The following is a 21508-nucleotide window of genomic DNA, read 5'->3' as shown; positions in this document are numbered from 1 at the left end:
AGTGGTGCCAAGAAAGAAACTAACAGGGCAGTTGGAATGGCAGTGGAAACTACTTTAGAAAAGATGATGTGAAAGTACCTTCCCTTTTGTGGAACATTCTTAGCAAAGACCTTGAAGTGGGAAAATGATTAACACCAAATAGAAGGCTGGAGGGTGGGACCCAGGGTGAAGGTCTGAATTGAGACATCAGGCAGAGCCTGGTAGACCATGGCAGTAAATTTAATCTGATCAACGTGTGCCAAGCCCAGTGCCAGCATCTGGGAGTATAGCTTGGGACATATATGTGAAAGACTAAACACCCTGAGACAGCCCACAAGGCTTTGGCCCCTCTGTGGTCTCTGGTATACCCACTGGCCCCTGCCCTTTCCCCAGCAGCACCCCACGAGGGTCAGGGAGCCCCAGAACAAGCGCGGAGTCCCAGGCTCTCGCCTGCGTTCGACCTTTTCAGCCACCAGAGGGCGCCGCAAGGAGGTCGCGCCTCCACTAGCCGATCATCTCTTGAATAAGAGGCACAGGGGGCACGAGGCCCACTGGAGAAGCTCGGCGGCCTCTGTCCGCTTCTGCGCTCTGGGCTGCGGGATAGAATCGCCGCTAAGGCCCGCCGCAGCCAGAGGAAAACATAAAAATCACATCCAAGCCTGCAACACCCAGTCCAGGTTTCAGAGCTCGCTCAGCGCGCACTGCGTCAACCCTGCGGCAGAAGGCGGAGCCCGGGTTCCCCCCGCCCCTGATCACGTGACCAACAGAGCGCGTTCCCGAGGCCGGAAGCGCCCCGGTGCGCGCGCTCTCGCGCTTCCAGGCGTCCCCGAGGTTCCCCAGGCCTGGACGCTGTCGCGCTCTCGCGCTCGCGTTCACGCTCGTTTCCGGGTTCCCCGGCCACGAGAGATCCGAGGAGGCTGCGCGCGTGCGCTGCCGGTCCAGGTCCCCACCCCTAGGCGCTGGTGCATCGCAGCCATGTGCTCCTTAGCGTCGGGCGCTACCGGTGGGTACCCCCGGCCCCTCAGCGCCCAGGCCGCTCCACCGTGGGGCGGTGCAAGCCCCTCCCTTCCCCCTGCACCCTCGGCGGTGGGGCCCTGCGGGGAAGGAAGGGGAGGCGCGGGGGAGCTCTCGCCGGCCCGGGGCCTTCTCCCTTCTCTGCCCGTGGTGCGCCCGGTTAGAACTGGTGTCTGAGGTGGATCTGACCGTTTGCGTGTACTAGGCGGCCGGGGCGCTGTGGAGGAGGAGGAGGAGGACCTGCCCGAGCTGTCAGACAGCGGTGACGAGGCCGCCTGGGAAGATGAGGACGATGCCGATCCCTCCCACGAGAAGCAGCAGACCCCCTGCCTGTTCTGTGACAGGTTCGTCCACCACAGTGCCAGGCTCCAGCTCCAGCGTGTCCGGGCCACGTGGGTCTGTGTGGTCTGCTCATCTGGAGTTCAACCAGAGTCCAACCCTCGAAATCTGGAGCCACACTGGTTTAGGGGGAGGAGCCATGAACTGGAAGCCAGGTTCCACGACTTCTCTTGTATAGGCCTCAGTTTCCCCTTGTGTAAAATGAAAGCATTTCCTGGGCTGAGTATGGTTCTCAAATCTGGTTGTGCACCTCTGTCATCGGAGACGCTTAAAAAAATACAGATGCCAACTCTGCATCTCCATCCTTCGAAATCAGGGATAGGGTCTAGGCATCTGTTTTTATAAAGACACTGTCTGCAATGATTTTAAGGAGTAACGAGTTTGGGAGGCACTAAGCAACCTTAATTCTTCAGAACCCTTCCAGCTTTGCCATTCTGTAATTCTTTAGAAAGTGGAAAGCTTCTCAGGTGTGCTCTTTTCATTGGAGCCATTTAAAGAATCACCTTTCTTAGGACTGCCCCACCTATGGAAAGGGAAGGAGTTGATGTCTTTTATTAGTTTCTCCTGAAGCTGAGCTTAGTGCTGATTGGTGGTATATTAGCTCCTCTTGAGTCTTCATTGTTCGCATGTGTAACCTCATTTGATAGGTACAGAGTATCTGGATCTACTGGAGTCGTCCTAAAATAATGTTTAGCGGTGTAGAGGTACTTCTCTGTGATAGGCTGCTTAAAGACTGCAAAAACAACCTATCTTGATAAGCATTTGTTGAAAACTGCTGCATATATACTAGGTTTATAGAAGAGATAAAGCAGCTTCTTTGCTGTATATTTCTGTCCCATTATGTGTCCTTCAGTTTTGCAGGTCACATAATAAAGAAGCTTGGCTCTCACTGTGTCTGTAATGCAAGTCTTTGGGGAACACGACAAGACCACTTTTGAAATAGGGCACTTTGGGAATGTGCCAGCTATAAAATTAGTTTATGCTTTATTTCTAAAAGCAGCTTGAGTCTGAAAGCAGAGTTGACACTTAGAGGATTATTAAAAAGAATCTTATGTGGGGAATTTTCATGTCCTGAGAGCTACAGCCTATCACAGGGAGTTCCCTTTCTTAAAAGCCTTTTAGTAAATTCACTGCTATTATTTGGCAAATTAAGTTTGACTTTTTAAAAAATTTACTTATTTAATTTTATTTTTTGTCTTTTTGCCTTTTCTAGGTCCACTCCCACAGCATATGGAGGTTCCCAGGCTAGGGGTCTCATCGGAGCTGTAGTCACCAGCCTATGCCAGAGCCACAGCAACACAGGATCTGAGCCGCGTCTGCGACCTACACCACAGCTCATGGCAACGCCGGGTCCCTAAGCCACTGAACAAGGCCGGGGATTGAACCTGCCACCTCATGGTTCCTAGTCGGAATTATTAACCACTGAGCCACGGCAGGAAATCCAAGTTTGACATTTTAAAGGATAGTTTGTTTTAGATGTAAAATGGGGCTCAGAAGTCCTAATTCCTTTTAGAAGTACTGGGTTCCTCTCTTCTGCAGGTATGTTTGTATTTTTATTAATTGTAAATAAAACGAAACCTGCAGAGTGAGGGGAGAAGTTTTTAACATGAAATCAATATCGAGACTTCATAGGGGACTATTTCATGAAGCTGTTGCTTGATTTTTCAGGTTATTTACATCTGCCGAAGAAACGTTTTCACACTGTAAGTCTGAGCATCAATTTAATATTGGTAACATGGTTCATAAACATGGTGAGTATTTCTTATACTAAAGAAAATTTTTGCGGTGAAATTTATGTTCGAACTTTATATTTTTCCAGACCTTTTCTGTACAAGCCCAGTATAGTGAAACATATAAGCAACAACTTATGCAAATGAGGTATTTTTGACAAGTGGCTTTTGAGGAAAGATTAATGATAAGTCATTCTTCTAGAAAAGATTCACAGAGTTTAAGCTTGTATTGGCTTCACAACTAAAAAGGGGAAAAAAAAGCCGAAACCCTTGGCATGTAATTGCATTTTTATCATTTTAAGATTAGGAAGAGAAGGGGAGAATATTAGAATTAGGGAGAGCAAGGGTAGAGGTGGGGAGTTTGGAAAAGAAAGTGGATCATTAGGAAAAGAAGCAGCTTATAAGATTAAAGCATAATATGGACTTCAAGGCATACAAGATTAAATTTTGTTTGTTTTTAATCTTTTCTAGGGCTACACCTGCGGCATTTGTAAGTTCCCAGGCTAGGGGCCAAATTGGAGCCATAGATGCTGGTCTACACCACAGCCACAGCAATGCCAGATCCAAGCCACATCCTTGGCCTACATGCAGCTTGAGGCAATGCCAGATCCTTAACCTACTGAGCAAGGAATCCCAAGCTAGGGATTGAACGCACATCCTCATGGACACTAGTCAGAGTCTTAGTCCACTGAGCCACAAGTGGATTGTGGAACTCCAAGATTGAGTTTTATAAGGATGTTTGATAAGAGCATGGATGGAGAATGATAAAGTTAGGGTGGTAAGCCAAAGATTCAGATGATAATTCTTTTGAAACTCTCATTTGAACATACTTAAAATTAAAGCCTTCTACTTTAAATGAATATAGAAAAGCCATAGTATTCCACTAAAATTAATTAAATAATGGAATTGGTTTTTTGGTCCCTGTACTTACTAACAACTAGAAAAGACATTACTGAAGAATAGCAAATATTAGGAGGATTTTCAGTATCAGGTAAACATCTGCTACAATATGTTTATAAATCAAATTCAACTGCAACTACTTTGTAAGATATAAATGACTTTTAATGTTTTTGATGTGCATTTTAAAACTGAGTTGGAATCATACTTCATATAATTTTTATTTTTTCACTTACCAGTAGGGCTTTTTGTATGCTATTAAGCATATGAAACATTTTAATATGCTATTACATTCCTCTTAAAACTATTTTTCATGACAAATAATAATTGATTGGATATGCTATTGCTTTCCTTTGTTCTAAACACTTCTTCACTTCTGGCAAGATGAGAACCAGATAACAAGCCTCACTGGTTTTTTTTTGTTTTTTTTGTTTATTTGTTTTTCATTTGTGTCATTTAATTTAATGTAAAAGCTAGTATACTTTGTATACTCCATGTCCTAGCAAAATTATAGTTTGGTAGGCACCATAAAAATTGGGAATTTAGAGACTTTTGGCTCTAGTATTAACTGCCAAATACTTGGTGTTGGCAAGTACTAGGGCCTGATTTTCCTCATTTGATTGTTCTGATGAGTGGAATTCTAAAACTTAATTTTCAGTTTTTGGGAAATGCAAGAAAAGCATTTAAAAGTTTGTTATATGGGAGTTCCCGTTGTGGCTCAGTGGGTTAAGGACCTTAAGGATGCTGGTTCAATCCCTGGCCTCACTCAGTGGGTTAAGGATCCAGCATTGCTGTGGGCTGCAGTGTGGGTCACAGGTGCAGCTCAGATCTGGTGTTGCTGTGTCTGTGGTGTGGACCTCAGCTGCAGCTCCTATTTGACCCTGCGCCCAGGGGCTTCCATGTGCCACAGGTGCGACCTTAAAAAAAATAAATAAATCACCTATGGCTGTTCTTCAATAAAATATTCTGAAGTAGCAAAGTTATTGTTCCTCATCTTTAGTAAGGAATTGACAATACTGTCAATAGTAGTTTAGAGGGCAGAAATATTTTATGGTGTAACCAGAGAAGCATCTATAGAACAGGTTAATGAAACAAAACTCATGTTAAAATAGGTGTAATTTTTTTTCCCCCCTCTAGGACTTGAATTTTATGGATACATTAAACTAATAAATTTTATTAGACTTAAGGTAAGTTGGTAGCTTAATTTACAATTTGGTTGAAAAACTGAAGAAATGTGGCCCTATCAGTGCACTGATATTTCAAAAGAATGTGAGGAACTGCTGTATAAGGAACTGTTTTAGATTTGACACATCACATTGGGGGAATTGTGGACATTAGGAACTAGTATAACATACAGCACCAAGTAAATGGATACATACTGTACTTAACAAAGGATATTTTTAGTTGACTATAAGAGATGAATCAGTGTTATATGACAAAGTAATTCAGGGTCTGATAAAAGGGATTACTGATAGTCTCTATAAAATCAGAAATACTTTCTAGTGTGATTTTAAGTACTTTCGTTGCTCTTTTCTATTTTTTCAAATATTTTTTTCTGTTCAATTTAGTTGGTGTTTATATTCCCTCCAAATCCAAACACTATAAAACTGCTTTGAAACTATTAATTAAGTAATCATCCAGTCACATTAGGGAAATGACAGGTGAAAACTGACTCTTTAACTAGAGATTTGTGTAATGTAGACCTGGTTTTCTTTTTTAACTTTACTAATTTTTCAATAGGGGGATTTTGTGATTATGTACAATGAAAAAACTTGCAATTAATTTTATCTCCAGAATCCTACGGTTGAATATATGAATTCCATATACAACCCGGTGCCTTGGGAGAAAGAAGAATATTTAAAACCAGTATTAGAAGATGACCTTTTACTTCAGTTTGGTAAGCTGAACATACTGTATTTCCTTGAAAGTAGGGTCCGTCATTGGTTACAGCAAAATAGTGGATAGGTGTTCTAGGAAAAGATCTCCTTGATTCTCTAAAGACCTCATTAAGTTGTTGATTTCAGTAGGAAATTAAGTCACTTAAAAAGTGAGAGTCAGGAATTCCCGTCGTGGCTCAGTGGTTAATGAATCCGAATAGGAACCATGAGGTTGCGGGTTCAATCCCTGGCCTTGCTCAGGATTAAGGATCTGGCATTGCCATGATCTGGTGTTGCTGTGGCTGTGGTGTAGGCCTGCAGCTGCAGCTCCGATTCAGCCCCTAGCCTGGGAACTTCCATATGCCTAGGGTTTGGCCCTAAAAAGACCAAAAAAAAAAAAGGTTGTTTTGAAACATAGGGAGACTTGAGAGGATACTTTTTACTTGTTAGACTCATTTTTGGCATAACCAAAATGACTAAATTTTAAATTTAATTTAAAAATTTTAAATGAGTAGATTTAATAGACTTAAGTTTGAAATTAACTGCTTTTACCTCATATAATCAGATCAGATAATTGACTTTTCTTAAGCTCTTATTTCCTGAGATTTTGTTTTGATGCAGAACAGAAATTTCCTTGGGGTTACCTACATATACTATTAGGCCTCCCTTGTGGTAGGGTCCCTCTTGTTTCTTGACCAGTTCCTTAGTTACTTGCTCTGCACTTTGGTTCATTCTTATTGAAGAGGATCTTGTGAAAATTCTGTTGGCTTCTTATACATACTTTATAGGTCTAATTTATTGGGGCTCATTTTTTTTTAAGTTATGCTTTCATTCATTTTTTTCATGCCAGTCAGATGAGATAGAGGGTTTACTCTCATCAGATCAGCCAGGCCATTCTAAACAGACCCATACCTTCACAGACAGTAGCTTGACAGTGTGTTTGAGCCGTTCTTTGACAAGTGAGAAATGGAAAAAACCACTCATTTTCTTAAGAAGTACCATCAAGAGAAGTTGTGTGGTGTCGTGAATAGTAGTAAGAATCTTAATGTAGGATTCCAGAACTGTGTGACTCTGGGCAAAGCACTTAGACGTTCTGTTTTTAAGTTTCCATCTGTAAAATGAGAACTGGCGCCAGATTTCTGGCTTACTGCAGAGATAATATTAGCACAGTAGCTGTCAAAGAGCAAGTGCTTAATAAAGGAGGACTTATTCTCATTAGTAAATAAGTTCAACAGGAGTTTGGATGAAGAAGGCGTGCCTGAGATCGGGAACAGTTAAAGAGGCCTCGTAAAGGCAGCAGAACCTGAACTGGCTGTGCTCTTCAGTGCACCACCCACAGTCTCTCAAATAACCTGTGCTCCTGGCCATTGGTGGGGAGGGCAGAAGAGAAGGTCTTCATTCTCCTGGCTCCTGGCTTGATCGGTCTGAAAATACTGAAAGACACTATCAATAAAAATTTGCTGAGCATCTGCTATGTGTTAGGCTTTGAGAATATAAAGAAAAATAAGAAAGGAGATGATTTAGAAAATAGGCAGTGAAAGCACAGCCTAAGGGTGGAAAGTAACTACAATAGAGAAATCTAGGAAATACTTCCTTAGCCAGGTAATCAAGGTTAACGCCTCCACTGGTGATCAGTCCTGTTGATAGTGTGAACCCTTGATATGATGTGGTGAGAATGGCACTTTGCCTCAGTGGTCTTCCTCCCAAGGACCAGTAACCTCATTCTAACCATGAAAAACCACCAGACAGACACAAAGTGAGGGATATTCTACAAACTGCCTGACCGATACCCTCAAAACAGGGAAAGCCGGAGAAATTGTCATAGCCAAGAGGGGCTTATACAGACAAGACAACTAAATGTGTGGGGTATCCTGGATGAGATCTTGGAACAGAAAGGGGACAATAGGGAAAAACTAATGACATCTCAGTGAATAAAATGGAGTTTAGGAGTTCCTTGGTAGCTCAGCAGGTTAAGGATCTGATGTCACTTCTATGGCCTGGGTTTGATCTCTGGCCTAGGAACTTCCATATGCCATGGGTGCAGCCCCACCCCCCACCCCCCAAATTACAAATATAAAATGAAATGGAGTTTAGTCAATTTTTTAAAAGTATAGTATAATATTTGAAACATTCCACAAAAGGTTAATAGCCTTTTTATATACAAGGCTCTTAAAAATTAAGGGACAAAGAATTGAAAGCTTGGAGTTTCTGTTGTGGCTCGGTGGATTAAGAACCTGACTGGTATCCATGAGGATGTGGGTTTGATCCCTGGCTTCACTCAGTGGGTTAAGGATCGGGCGTCGCCACAAGCTGCAGTATAGGTCACAGATGGAGCTCAGATCTGGCATTGCTGTGGGCTATCGTGTACGCCTGTAGTTGTAGCTCTGATTCAACCCCTAGCCCAGGAATTTCCACATGCTACAGGGGTGGTCCTAAAAAGAAAAAGAAAGAGTTAAAAAAAAGAGAATCAAACACTTGGTAGAACAGTGGGGGAAAACACATAATCGACCAAAAAAGGGTGTAAAAGTAGCCCAAGAGCAAGATACCATTTCTTTCTTTTTTTTATTTTCCCACTGTACAGCAAGGGGATCAAGTTATCCTTACATGTATACATTACAATTACATTTTTTTCCCCACCCTTTGTTCTGTTGCAACATGAGTATCTAGACAAAGTTCTCAATGCTACTCAGCAGGATCTCCTTGTATATCTATTCTAAGTTGTGTCTGATAAGCCCAAGCTCCCGATCCCTCCCACACCCTCCCCCTCCCATCAGGCAGCCACAAGTCTTTTCTCCAAGTCCATGATTTTCTTTTCTGAGGAGATGTTCATTTGTGCTGGATATTAGATTCCAGTTATAAGTGATATGTGGTATTTGTCTTTGTCTTTCTGGCTCATTTCACTCAGTATGAGATTCTCTAGTTCCATCCATGTTGCTGCAAATGGCATTATGTCATTCTTTTTTATGGCTGAGTACTATTCCATCGTGTATATATACCACATCTTCCGAATCTAATCCTCTGTCGATGGACATTTGGGTTGTTTCCATGTCTTGGCTATTGTGAATAGAGCTGCAATGAACATGCGGGTGCGTGTGTCTCTTTTAAGTAGAGTTTTGTCCGGATAGATGCCCAAGAGTGGGATTGCGGGATCATATGGAAGTTCTATGTATAGATTTCTAAGGTATCTCCAAACTGTTCTCCATAGTGGCTGTACCAGTTTACATTCCCACTAACAGTGCAGGAGGGTTCCCTTTTCTCCACAGCCCCTCCAGCACTTGTTATTTGTGGATTTATTAATGATGGCCATTCTGACTGGGGTGAGGTGGTATCTCATGGTAGTTTTGATTTGCATTTCTCTTATAATCAGCGATGTTGAGCATTTTTTCATGTGTTTGTTGGCCATCTGTATATCTTCTTTGGAGAAATGTCTATTCAGGTCTTTTGCCCATTTTTCCATTGATTGATTGGCTTTTTTGCTGTTGGGTTGTATACGTTGTTTATATATTCTAGAGATTAAGCCCTTGTCGGTTGCATCATGAGATATCATTTCTCACCTTTCAGATTGGTAAAAATTTTAAGAGTATAACAACACATTCTGTTGACAAAGCTGTGGAGAGACAGGTACTGTCACACACTGCTAATAGAATGCAAATTTGGCAATATTTAACAAAACTGTACATGTACTTTTTAACTGAGCAGTTTCAGGATACCCCTCTAACATTCTGAAAAGATGTGTAAAACAAGGTTTTTCGTTGCGGCATTGTAATTTCACAATATTGAAAACAACCTGAATGCCATTATAGAGGAGAGAGGTTGAGTACACTGTGGCCCATCCACACTGTGGAGCAGTATAACTCTGTTACAGAGAATGTACTGAGTGATACCCAATTCATCCTGTCCAATGAAAAAGGCAAAGCTCAAAAGAATATCTAGCATGATGCTTTTCACGTAAGAAGGAAGATTTGAGAAAGTCCCTGTGTGTCTGCTCAATTGTGCAAAAGAAAGAGAGGACGGATAAACTAGAAACTGAGGAAATGATTTACTCACTGGGAATTTGTGGGACAAGGATGAAAAGAAGGGTGCATTGGGATTGAGGCAAGAGGGATGAAGAGGGAGTGACATTCTCTGGGTATATCTTTTTGTATAGCTCCAAGTCTTATATAGTCGTGTTTTTCATAGGCTTCACATAATAATAAAACAATTATCATTAAAATGCCATTGAAATGACCAGGATGTGTGTATACAAGGGCGGTGGTGGCGTGCAGTGGGATACAAGTACTAATAGATGAGCTGAACTCATCTGTTATGTAACCATACTGCAGGGAGTGGGAAGAAAAGAACTAGGGGGAGTACCTGGGCCTTGACTGGATGTTGTGCTGGGGCTACAGATAAAAGAATGGCATCAGTGCTGTAATCCAGTAGGAAAAGACATTTCTCACAGGATATGGATTAGCAATTCTGACACTATTTTCATGTATTCTAGAATGGAACAAGTAAATGAATAGTGTCTGGATAATAAGAGCCAGGTTTCTCGTGGTTAGAGTAGGAGGCTTCAGATAAGGAAATGAAGGGTGAAATGAGTCTTATGGTGATAGAGTGGAGTCATAAGTATTAATATAAATTCACCTTTTGTTCTTATATAGACAGATAGATGCAGAAATACAGATGTGTGTGCATATTTGGGTTAGTGTAATACATAGATTTCCTAGCTCTGCTGAAAGGGCCTAGAAAAACCCCAATAGCACTGAGTGTACCTCGTGCCAGATCTTGATTTATAATCCTTTATTAGTCCTTTATTAATAAAAGGAACCAAGGCTTCTTAGGTGATTGATTCCATGGTGGGGCAGGGGAAGTAAAAGATAAGTCTGAGATCTTTTGTTGTGGAAAATAAGGACGTACTTAAGAAAAATTGGGGGAAGAGGGGACTTCCCTAAAGAACAGAGGAACCAACCTCAAGGAGCTCCTAATGGCCAAAGCTAGGAGAATTTCAGCGACACAGACAATGATAGTATTGGGTTTTAACCCATAGGATAAAATAAATATCCATGAGTTCATACTGGCATAAATAAATAAATAAATAAATTGGGAAGGACTGGCTCCACTTTGACAGAATTCCTACTAACAAATGTGGAAGGGAAGAGAGAAACAGAAGGTCGGCATTAGGCAAGCACCACGCTAATAACTTGCAGGAGAGAACCACCAGTGGATTCTAAGATTGGTGAACAAAAACTTGGGTGGGCGAAATAGGATTTGCGTAGTTCAGAGTATCTCCCCCAAGAAATTTTACGCTAACCTTTGAGTGGAAAAATCAAGCAGACACCACAACCAAGTGATGAAGGTTAGCATCACTGGTAATAAAGCATATCGGCACCATGAACCCCTTGGTCTTATGTTCTGAGGAGACAGCATTATTTCTCTGCTTTTCTTGCCAAAAATGTGTAATCTCATTCCAAGAATGAAGAATCATCAGACAAACCCAGGTAGGGGGACCTTCTACAGAATGACAGACTCGTATTCTTCAAAAGTGTCAAGATGCAGTTAGTGGATGCAGTAGTCTATAAATAATTAGTCCATGGTGCCGAATATTTTGCTCAGATCTTTTATGTCTTTTTGGATTTTTAAAATTCTAGCTCTGTTCGTTATTGATAGGGATGTGTTTAAATCTCTGAATAGACGATTGTCTGTTTTTGCCTTTTTTTCTATCAGCTTTTGCTTCATGTATTTTGAAGCTCTTTTGTGAGGTTTTATTCTCATTTATAATTATGTCTTTCTGATAAATGGACCGTCTTTTATGGTAGTTCTCAGCTGCCAAAATGAAATATCCAGGTGATTTGAACCTCCTGAGACAGAATGTAGATATGGAAATTCATCTTCCTGAATATGGTTTAGGACTTTGAATTGGACTGTTTTAATATATTACAGTTATGAATCTTAATATTTACTGAATCTTTTCTCCTTTTTAAAGCTGTACACTTAACCTTTAGTATATGATTATCCATATCTAGTTGGTCTTCCTTGTCTGGGAGTTCTGAATCTTGGATTCAGCCAACCTTGGGTCAGAAATATTCAGGGGAAAAAAAGTCCAGAAAATTCCAAAAAGCAAAACTCAAATTTGCTCCTCACTGGCATCTATTTACATTGTATTTACAACTATTTATGTAACATTGTATTAGGTATTAAAAGGAATCTAAAGATGGTTTAAAGTGTTTTATGTAAATACTGTGCCATCTTATATAGGGACTTGAACATCTGTGGATTTTGGTATCTGGAGGGGGTCCTGGAACTAATCCCCCACAGATACCAAGGGACAATTGTATTATTGTTATTATTATTTTGTCTTTTTTTTAGGGCTGCACCCACAGCATATGAAGGTTCCCAGGCTAGGGGTTGAATCAGAGCTGCAGCTGCTGACTTACACCATAGCCCAGCAATGCCAGATCTGAGCCGTGTCTGCAATCTACACCGTAGCTCACGGCATCGCTGGATCCTTAACCCACTAAGTGAGGGCAGGGATGGAACCTGTGTCCTCATGAATGCTAGTCAGATTTGTTTCTGCTGAGCCACAACAGGGCCTCCAACAATTGTATTATTAATGCTAAAAGCTTTTATTCTGGCTAACATCTCTTGTAGTAGAAAGCAAAATAGAGAAACCAATTTTTTTGTTCAGTTCTAATCCATAACTTAAATTAACAAGGTGGTTTGCAAACAGTTTGAAGAAATTTTGAAGACAGGATACACAATGAGATTTGTAGCAGAAAGTAAAAAAATTGGTACACCGTCCTTTAATAGTTTGGTGATATTTTGTTGCTCTCATTAATTTTTGGTAAATTAAATAGTGGCCGAATCTGTAAGTTTTTTTTAAAACAATGAATCAGTATTCTGCCAGACTGACTAGAGATTAGTGGCACGTGCATCGCTTTTATAACAAGTTCAATTTAGGCTCTAGTCTCTAAGTTATAATGGTATCATGTATTCATCAAGCCTAGTTATTTTGTCCCAACTCCAAAGAAGTATTGCAACTATAAACTGAATAGGAAAAAAAAGTCCAGTTTTCCTCAGTGCTGTACTTAGGAAACAGTGTAATATCTGCCTTGTTTATATTGCTTTAAGTTGTTCTGAAAGTTAATGAGACTGCTCAGTGAACCCTGGGATTTTGTAAAACTCACTAGCTCTGTGTAGTAACCTCTTTGCAGAGTTATTCCATAGCAGAAGTTAATGATTTATATATAGTGAAGTTAAATTTAAGTCAAGAATTTTAAATAATATTAGGAATTAGGATGTTAGTAATTTCAGCAGTAACATGGTGTGTAGATTGCATGCCACCTTACCCAGAATGAAAAAGTTATTAAATGTGTAGAATTCTTCACCTACAGCCTGTCCTTAAAGAGTATCTAAATGTAATACCTGTTATTCTGCAGGTAAGGACCTAGAGGCTGAAGGTGACCTTGTATGGTGTCAAGATCATGGGCCAGGAAGGCAGGCATGGGTTTGAATCTTAGTTCCTTCATTAAATGGCTCTGTGACTTGGGGCTGGTCAGTTTCTCTGAAGCTTATTTTTCCTGTGCTTTAAGATAGGAATAAATACTTCATATTTTAGGTTTGTTTTGAAGATGAAATGTAGTGCATGAACTTGAAAAATACATGATGGTCCATAAATATCAGAGTTTTTTCTGTCTATTTTTTTGTTTCTTCCTAGGTTTGGTTCAGTAGAATTAATGCTTATCCATGTGTTCATTTTAGCCGACTAGTGAAAGACCTTAGACTAACAGCATGCTCTTTAAATTTGAATTGAAACAGTTTGGATATTAAATATTTAATTGAAAGTACTTGTACTAATTTTTCTCAGTTGGCCACATAATAGGCACTTCGTATATATTTATTCCTAACACATTTATATGTGCTTCGTTGTTACAAGATGGCTTGATAATAATGTTCATTTGTTTACTTAGATGTAGAAGATCTTTATGAACCAGTATCAGTCCCTTTCTCGTATCCCAATGGACTCGGTGAAAATACATCTGTTGTTGAAAAGTTGAAACATATGGAAGCCAGGGCACTGTCTGCTGAAGCTGCGTTAGCTGGAGCACGTGAGGATCTGCAAAGAATGAAGTAATTTATCAATATTATAGAAAATTGGGTTTTTTTTGTTTTTTTGTTGGTTTTTTTTTTAGGTCTGCACCCACGACATATGGAGGTTCCCAGCCCAGGGGCTGAATCAGAGCTGTAGCTGCCGGCCTACACCACAGCCATAGCAACACCAGATCCAAGCCAAGTCTGCAGTCTACACCACAGCTCACAGCAGCTCTGGATCCTTAACCCACTGATTGAGGCCAGGGATCGAACCTGTAACCTCAAGGTTCCTAGTCGGATTTGTTTCTGCTGTGCCACAATGGGAACTCCAAAAATTAATTGTTTAGATCCCTGAAATTATTCAATTCATAAAAAGGTAGAATATGGTTAAAACAATTCGTATGCTGGAAAGCCCAATTTAGATATTTAATTTTTTACTAATATTAAAGATATGCAGTGTTTTTTATATGTTGTGGATATAGTTGATTAACATGTAATTCTGTAGTTTAACATTTTTCTCATATACTTCTTTATAATTACTTTTGTACTAAGGGTAATTGTTCTGGGGAGTGTTTTCCTCTTGAGTGCTTTTTGTTCCTTGATATTGCCTGCCTTTGAATTACCTTGCTGCGAATAGATTTCTCCATTTTGCTTTTCCTCTCCTGGGCTTAAGTGTAGGTATTAATATTTTTTAGGCTTGGAGAAAATACAGGGTTGAAACTTTTACAAAAATATATCAAAATATAATTTTGATGTAGTATGTAATCAGAAAACCAGCAACATGGGATGGTTTTCTCCACTGAGTAAATTAGCGTTCTACTGGCTTAGTACTTGTCAGAGTTTAATGTGCAAATGGATCACTTGGGTATCTTGTTCCACTATAGATTCTGATTCAGGAAGTCTGGGATAGGTAGGATCTGGGAGATTCTGCATTACCACCAAGTGTATATACCTCTGGCTTAACTTATTAGATTTGTAAATTCGTTGCTGTTGCCTGAGTACCCACTTGATGGTTTGCCACAGTGTCCAGCAGGAAAAGTAGTTTAGCTGATTATAGTTTCCCCTCCCTTTTTCTGAGATTTTATGTTGGGTAATGTAGGAGCCAACAGCTCTGTTATCTGCCTCTTTACACTTCTCCCTCATGTGTACCTTATAGATTCTTGATGTGTTGTGATTAGAGAGGGAATTGAGTTTTAGAGTGTGAGTGGATAGTGTTGGTATGTGTAAATAATTCTCAGTTTGGGTCTGCTTTCTGCTTATGTAACCCTTCCATAAGATAATATGATTTTAAAAAATATTATTAGTATTGGAATATGACGTGTTGGTTCACCTGCTAAAGTAAGATTTTGGAACAATAGAAATAACAGAGTTGAAGGGAGATAATGTGCTTATTTTGTTCAGTTGAATGGTATAAACAGCTGTAACCTGCAGTTGGCAGTGATTTATAGAACTGGGCTTGAATATGTCCTTGCTTAAGATCCAGCAGGCGGCGCTTTGCGTTGCTGAAGATAGAAGGTGATTTAGAAGGCTCATCACACTCCACAATCCACTCCCTCCCCCTTCTTCTTCCTCAACCTCTAGCCTTTCCTTTTTTCACGGTCCAATAAACTTGTCTCAAGGGTGTATTTCAAATTGATTACAGACAATTTGCTCAGGATTTTGTGATGAACGCAGATGTCAGACCCTGCTCGTCATCTACTACTGCCATTGCAGACCTCCAGGAGGATGAGGATGGTGTTTATTTCAGCTCATACGGGCATTATGGGATACATGAAGAAATGCTAAAGGTTAGAAAAGAGCACAAATGTACCCCAAACCCATACCAAAGGAAAAATAGAATAAAACAGGTTCCTAATATATATGCTGTGGGAAAACTGCTTTTGGGGGTTTTGTTTTTGTTTTTTTGAGAAATACTTTTTAAATCTCTTTGGTGCTTGATAGCTCATCTTATGTTGAAAAGATTATAGAGGTGTCAGAATCACTGTAAATTCTCTTTAAGATCATTATTAATTTTTATTGTAAGATGACTTTTGCTTGAAATAGGACATTGGAAAAAACCGCTGATGGTTTTAGTCTTCTCAAGAGCAACTTTTAAATAGGAACCGTTATATGATTGCCTTTTAATGTGTGAAGGAAATGACTAATCTTAATGTTTTAATTAGTAATACTGACTGTAGTTTGGGCAAGTAATAAGTCTTTGGTAAAAGTTTATTATAAATCTCACAGTTATTATGGCATAACTTTTTTACATTTGAAATCATTGATATGTAAAAAAATTTCCTAAATTAGTCAAATTGGATATTTGAATTCAATTGGTTTAATTTTTATAATGGTAATGCCCATAGAAATGGTAAGTAGATTTCTAGCTATACTGGTATAATATATACATTTTACCATGTATTATATTATAGATTATAAAATAGCAAAATGTACTTTTTTAATTCAGTAAAACTGAAAATATCTAGCTAGAATAAAACAAATGTAGGAGTGTAGAAATTATTGAAAATTTCAGATGTTTATCCCTGAATTTTTGATGTCACTAGTTTTTTTTCTTAAAACCAACAAACAAAAAAAATCCTTTCTGAATCCTTCCCCAGTGATTGTTTTATTTTCTAGAAGCCCCAAGACTGTGTTCCCTGAAACATGTGCATTTAAAATAACCAGAGATATTTACTAACATGTATATATTTTGTTGAGTCAGTTGTGCAGGATCACAGAGTGGAGGTTTGCTAATTAAGAGTAATTGTAATTACTTGGTGTTTTTTAAAGCAATGTCATGTCATTTCTTTATTCATGATATGTCGTAGTTGTGCTTCTTGTCACTTGGGTTACAGAATAGCATTACAAGTAACACTTATAAGTAATAAATTGTTTTAAGTCCAGAGTGAATTGTTTAAAAGAAATTGACATGCTACATTTTCTTTGTTAAAATTAAATTTATTGTGTCTAGAATATTTTCTTTAAAGGAGTTAATCTCAGTCCATATTTGCCATTTTAAATCATCCCATCAATTTAAATGCCGTGAACCTTTAATGCTTTTGATGAGGAAATTGTATTGGGTTTTTCAGACAGATAAGGTTACTGAGACTCCTAGAAGATAGTATATCAGAGTGTTCTCAGTGCAGTCATCAGGGAAATCCAGTTTAGTCTTAATTCCAAATCTCTGTCCTAGACGACCCTTGTAACTCTGTATCAATAACTAAGGGATCTTCACACCTGATCAAGTATCTTAAAGTCCTTTTGATGTACATATATATTTAAGAAGTTCCAGCCTGAAGTTTCCAATGTTGTCTTGCACTTTTAGAGTCACTTAAGAATCCTTATTACTGGAGCTCCCGTTGTGGCTCAGTGGTAATGAACCTGATTAGCATCCATGAGGACGCAGGTTCAGTTCCTGGCCTCGCACAGTGGGTTAAGGATCCCGCGTTGCCGTGAGCTGTGGTATAGGTTGCAGACACGGCTTGGATCTGGTGTTGCTGTGGCTGTGGCATAGGCTGGCAGCAACAGCTCCGATTCAACCCCTAGCCTGGGAACTTCTATATGCTGCAGGTGTGGCCCTACAAAGACACAGACACAAAGAAACCATATTACTATAATTTTCCATGCCTAGTTCCCCTTCGTTGTTATACAGTATATAATATCGGTGATGACTTGATGAAGTCTTCATAGGAAATATATATATCTTTCATTCAAAAAGACATATTGGTCCATTGTATATTTTGCTAAGTTATCTAGTATGGATGAATAGGAAATGCACCTTGTATCAAATAATATTCTATTTATTATCAAAACAATTCTTTTTTTTTTTTTTGTCTTTTTTTGTTGTTGTTGTTGTGGTTGTTGTTGTTGTTGCTATTTCTTGGGCCGCTCCCGCGGCATATGGACATTCCCAGGCTAGGGGTCGAATTGGAGCTGTAGCCACCAGCCTACGCCAGAGCCACAACAACTCGGGATCCGAGCCGCATCTGCAACCTACACTACAGCTCACGGCCACGCCGGATCATTAACCCACTGAGCAAGGGCAGGGACCGAACCCGCAACCTCATGGTTCCTAGTCGGATTCGTTAACCACTGCACCATGACGGGAACGCCTATCAAAACAATTCTTAGCAGACATAATTTGTTCATAGTTATGTTACTACCAGAGTCTCACCTGACCTTTATAAATAAAATTGAGAAGCCATACATACAGTACTTATTTTTATGCTTAGATTTGGCCTTGCTTTTATAAGAATATTATTTGGATTATTTTGTTGTTGTTGCTTGATCTCACATATTTTAATGACACTATTTTGGCATACATTGTGATTATAATTATAAATAAAGTTAGTTTCTAATCTTATTTTCAGGAGTCAGGGTAAAGATAACTTTTTTGGGAGTTCCCGTCGTGGCGCAGTGGTTAACGAATCCGACTAGGAACCATGAGGTTGCGGGTTCGGTCCCTGCCCTTGCTCAGTGGGTTAACGGTCCCGCGTGGCCGTGAGCTGTGGTGCAGGTTGCAGACGCGGCTCGGATCCTGCGTTGCTGTGGCTCTGGCATAGGCTGGTGGCTACAGCTCCGATTAGACCCCTAGCCTGGGAACCTCCATGTGCCACGGGAGTGGCCCAAGAAATGGCAAAAAGACATTAAAAAAAAAAAAAAAAAGATAACTTTTTTGAATTTCAGAAATGCAGTTGACAGTGAAATGGCTACATGAACTTTCAAAGTCCTTTAACACTTCAGAGGTTCATGGCACTGTTGCTAATGTTATAAACCTGAGGTGCACCACTCTTCCTTCCTTTTTTTTTCCTTAAGAAAAACATTGTTCATCCTGGTGAACAATTGTTTATCACAGTTTATAGTACCGTTAAATAGTTCCTCTTTACTGCATTTGCATCAGATCTGCTGCTGACTTGTGTTTTGTCCACCTTCATGAGCTTGTGCTCTTAAAACATACTGTTACTTATGTAGGTAAAATCCGTAGTATGTGATTTTTCTGTTGTCCTTAGTCTCATACTTAATATTTTTAAAAATTAGTAAGAATAGATGGAAATCCTATAAAATTGGATTGTGATAATCATTGTACAACTATATATGTAATAAATTCATTGAGTAATAAAAAAATAAATAAAATTAATAGGAATAATTCCATTACGCTGTAGTAGTCTGAAAATAAGATTATCTTCTTTCTTAATATTGGACTTCTAATTTTATTCTTCCTTTGAGGGGTTTTTTTTTTTGTGCGTGTGTCTTTTTGCCATTTCTTGGGCAGCTCCTGCGGCATGTGGAGGTTCCCAGGCTAGGGGTCTAATCGGAGCTGTAGCTACCGGCCTACGCCAGAGCCACAGCAACGCTGGATCCCAGCCACGTCTGTGACCTACACCACAGCCCACGGCAACGCCGGATCCTTAACGCTCTGAGCAAGGGCAGGGACCGAACCCGCAACCTCATGGTTCCTAGTCGGATTCGTTAACCACTGCGCCAGTTTTAATAGGTTAGTTAAGCAAATGATAATTTTATTACTGCTCATTACCTTATTTTATATTGAAGAGTTAGTCTTGTTAGAATAAATTTTTAGAAATGATTTGAGGGCTGTCTTTGATTTGCTTGGATTTTCATGTTTAGTGGATTTTCCTTGGAAAAATTCACGTATTAAATTGAAGCTCTGTTATGTACCAGGCACTGTATTTAGTATACTTTGAATTTCATCACACCAGGCTGAGCATCTGAGTGAAAACAGTCGTGTAGGAAGAGCCTGGATGAAGGATTGTAGGTGAGCTGAGCAGCAGTGTGTGGACTCAGGACAGGACTTGAGAGCCTGCTGATAAAGTTAGAGCAGTGGTGAAGGAGTGTAATTGGTGGTGAGAGCTTTTCAACTGACTGCCTTCCTGACTAATAATGTTCACATTTTGTAGGTTTTGTTGTGTCAGCAAAAATCACTGGTTGTAGTGTAAGAAGAGTATAAAATAAAAATAGTAAAAATGTATGAAATGATATTTAAGAGACAATTTTAAAATTAATTAGTTGATAGCATGTTAAATTCATTTAGAGTCTCATAAATCTAAAAATAATCTTAAAATAATATTCAGGAAAAGATTTAATAAATTTGATTTAAAGTTTTGTTTGTAAACCAATTAGAAATAATTACATCAGAAAACATGGAGTCTATTATGGAATTCCCCTTTTTAGATCCAGTAATTTAAAAAATTTGGCTTTTAATTTAAAACCTCCTTTGTATTTTTTTTTTTTTTTTTCTTTTTTTAGGACTGCACCCACGGCGTATGGAGGTTCTCCAGCTAGGGGTTAAATTGGAGCTACAGCTGTCAGCCTACACCACAGCCACAGCAGTGCCACATCCGGGCCACATCTGCTGCCTACACCACAGCTCATGGCAATGCCAGATCCTTAACCCACTGAGTGAGGCCTGGGATCGAACCTGTGTCCTCATGGATGTTAGTCACATTTGTTTCCATTGAGCCATGGTGGAAAGACCTGTATTGTTTTTTTGATCCCAGTATTTGCCACAAAAAATTTTTTTGTGGAGTTATGAAATGTATAAATTTTTATATTGTAGTGTTTGGTATAACTATATGCTTTTTCCTAGTATGAAACCCAAAACTAGAATTCCCAGTCTGAAGTATTTTTATATCATATCGTATTCATTTTACTCTCTTGGCAGCAATGCCCCTACTGCTTAGTTTGCTGTCTGTATGTGTCTCAGCTAAGGTAATTTAAAAGGGAGTCAGCTCTGTTCATGAACCAACATAAATGTTTAACATTCAGTGCCTGCCTTGGTCACAGATCATGTGAGACTCCAGAGTGGAGAAGTCTCATAGTGTGGGCTGCAGGGCTCAGATGATTTACTTCTAGACTCACAGGCTTTTAAGCATCATTTCCTACTACAGACATTTCTAGAAACAAAACAGGATTATAAATCAGATAGGTGCTGATGAATGACTTTCTTAGAAAACTGTACTCAGTTTAGCTTCATTTTTCACATGTAACTATTACACTTAGCCATTTTGATTTTTTTCTCTCATTTTAACATAGTTCTACTGCAGGGAATCAGACTCTAGATTCTAGGCCTTATTTAAAGGAGGAAAATACCATGTACATCTTTTATTAGCATTGATTATTCCTTGAAGTCTTATAATGATGATGCACGTCAAGACGAAAATATGTACTTTTCAAGAATTTAGATCTTACTTGACTTTCAGTGATGTTCTTAAATGTTTTCTTTGTTGGTGCTATTTCTGTTCTTTGTTATTTCCTTTTAGGGAAAAAAAAAAAAAAAGATTAAGCATGGTTTTCCAGGCAAAGAGTAGCTCTGGAAACTAGCTTTGTGTGATAAATTAGCCAATATCTTCCTTAAAAATTTTTCTTTGTTCAAACTATCCTGTAAACAAAATGTTCTCCTCTCTCTACCCTAGGACAAAGTACGAACAGAAAGTTACCGAGATTTTATATATCAAAATGCACATATCTTCAAAGACAAGGTGAGTAGCATAGGCTACAGAACTGTACATTTCACATGCACCTTGGGCAGCAGAAACCTCTCTTAGGTCATCATTGTGATAGCAGGTGATTTCAGGTACGCTGGCTTTATTTCTTTGAAGATTTTGA

The 21508-nt window shown here is 39.4% G+C and overlaps 1 protein-coding gene and 1 long non-coding RNA gene across 7 annotated transcripts in view; one reads left to right on the top strand and one right to left on the bottom strand.

Moving 5' to 3' along the window:
* Nucleotides 1-911: 911 nt before the first annotated feature.
* PRMT3 (protein arginine methyltransferase 3) overlaps nucleotides 912-21508 on the top strand; it is a 138983-nt gene continuing 118386 nt past the window's right edge. For 3 of the 6 annotated variants that reach the window (XR_014837186.1, XR_014837187.1, XM_021083252.2), the window contains exons 1-8: nucleotides 912-982; nucleotides 1199-1337; nucleotides 3001-3083; nucleotides 5097-5146; nucleotides 5754-5856; nucleotides 13786-13945; nucleotides 15549-15693; nucleotides 21316-21381. Coding sequence is in view for 4 of the 6 variants with exons in the window: in XM_021083252.2 (XP_020938911.2) it covers nucleotides 955-982; nucleotides 1199-1337; nucleotides 3001-3083; nucleotides 5097-5146; nucleotides 5754-5856; nucleotides 13786-13945; nucleotides 15549-15693; nucleotides 21316-21381 (774 nt within the window). In the remaining 2 variants the exon portion in view is untranslated. The remainder of the gene's footprint in view (nucleotides 983-1198; nucleotides 1338-3000; nucleotides 3084-5096; nucleotides 5147-5753; nucleotides 5857-13785; nucleotides 13946-15548; nucleotides 15694-21315; nucleotides 21382-21508) is intronic. The other 3 variants (XM_085011748.1, XM_085011749.1, XM_085011750.1) reach the window with 3 other exon arrangements.
* Nucleotides 13246-21179, bottom strand: LOC146405334 (uncharacterized). The gene is made up of 3 exons (XR_014837188.1): nucleotides 18557-21179; nucleotides 18008-18273; nucleotides 13246-17702 (listed from the first exon to the last, which is right to left on the bottom strand). It is a non-coding gene; the product is annotated as an uncharacterized LOC146405334 (long non-coding RNA).

This window comes from Sus scrofa, chromosome 2 (assembly GCF_054392235.1).
Source record: "Sus scrofa isolate SSC_HxYL_T2T_F1_AM1 chromosome 2, Sscrofa_HxYL_maternal_Yorkshire_Landrace_v2.0, whole genome shotgun sequence".
NCBI classification, from domain to species: domain Eukaryota; kingdom Metazoa; phylum Chordata; class Mammalia; order Artiodactyla; family Suidae; genus Sus; species Sus scrofa.
The sequence above is the reverse complement of the archived record's forward strand: the minus strand, read 5'-3'. Positions and strand labels throughout refer to the sequence as shown.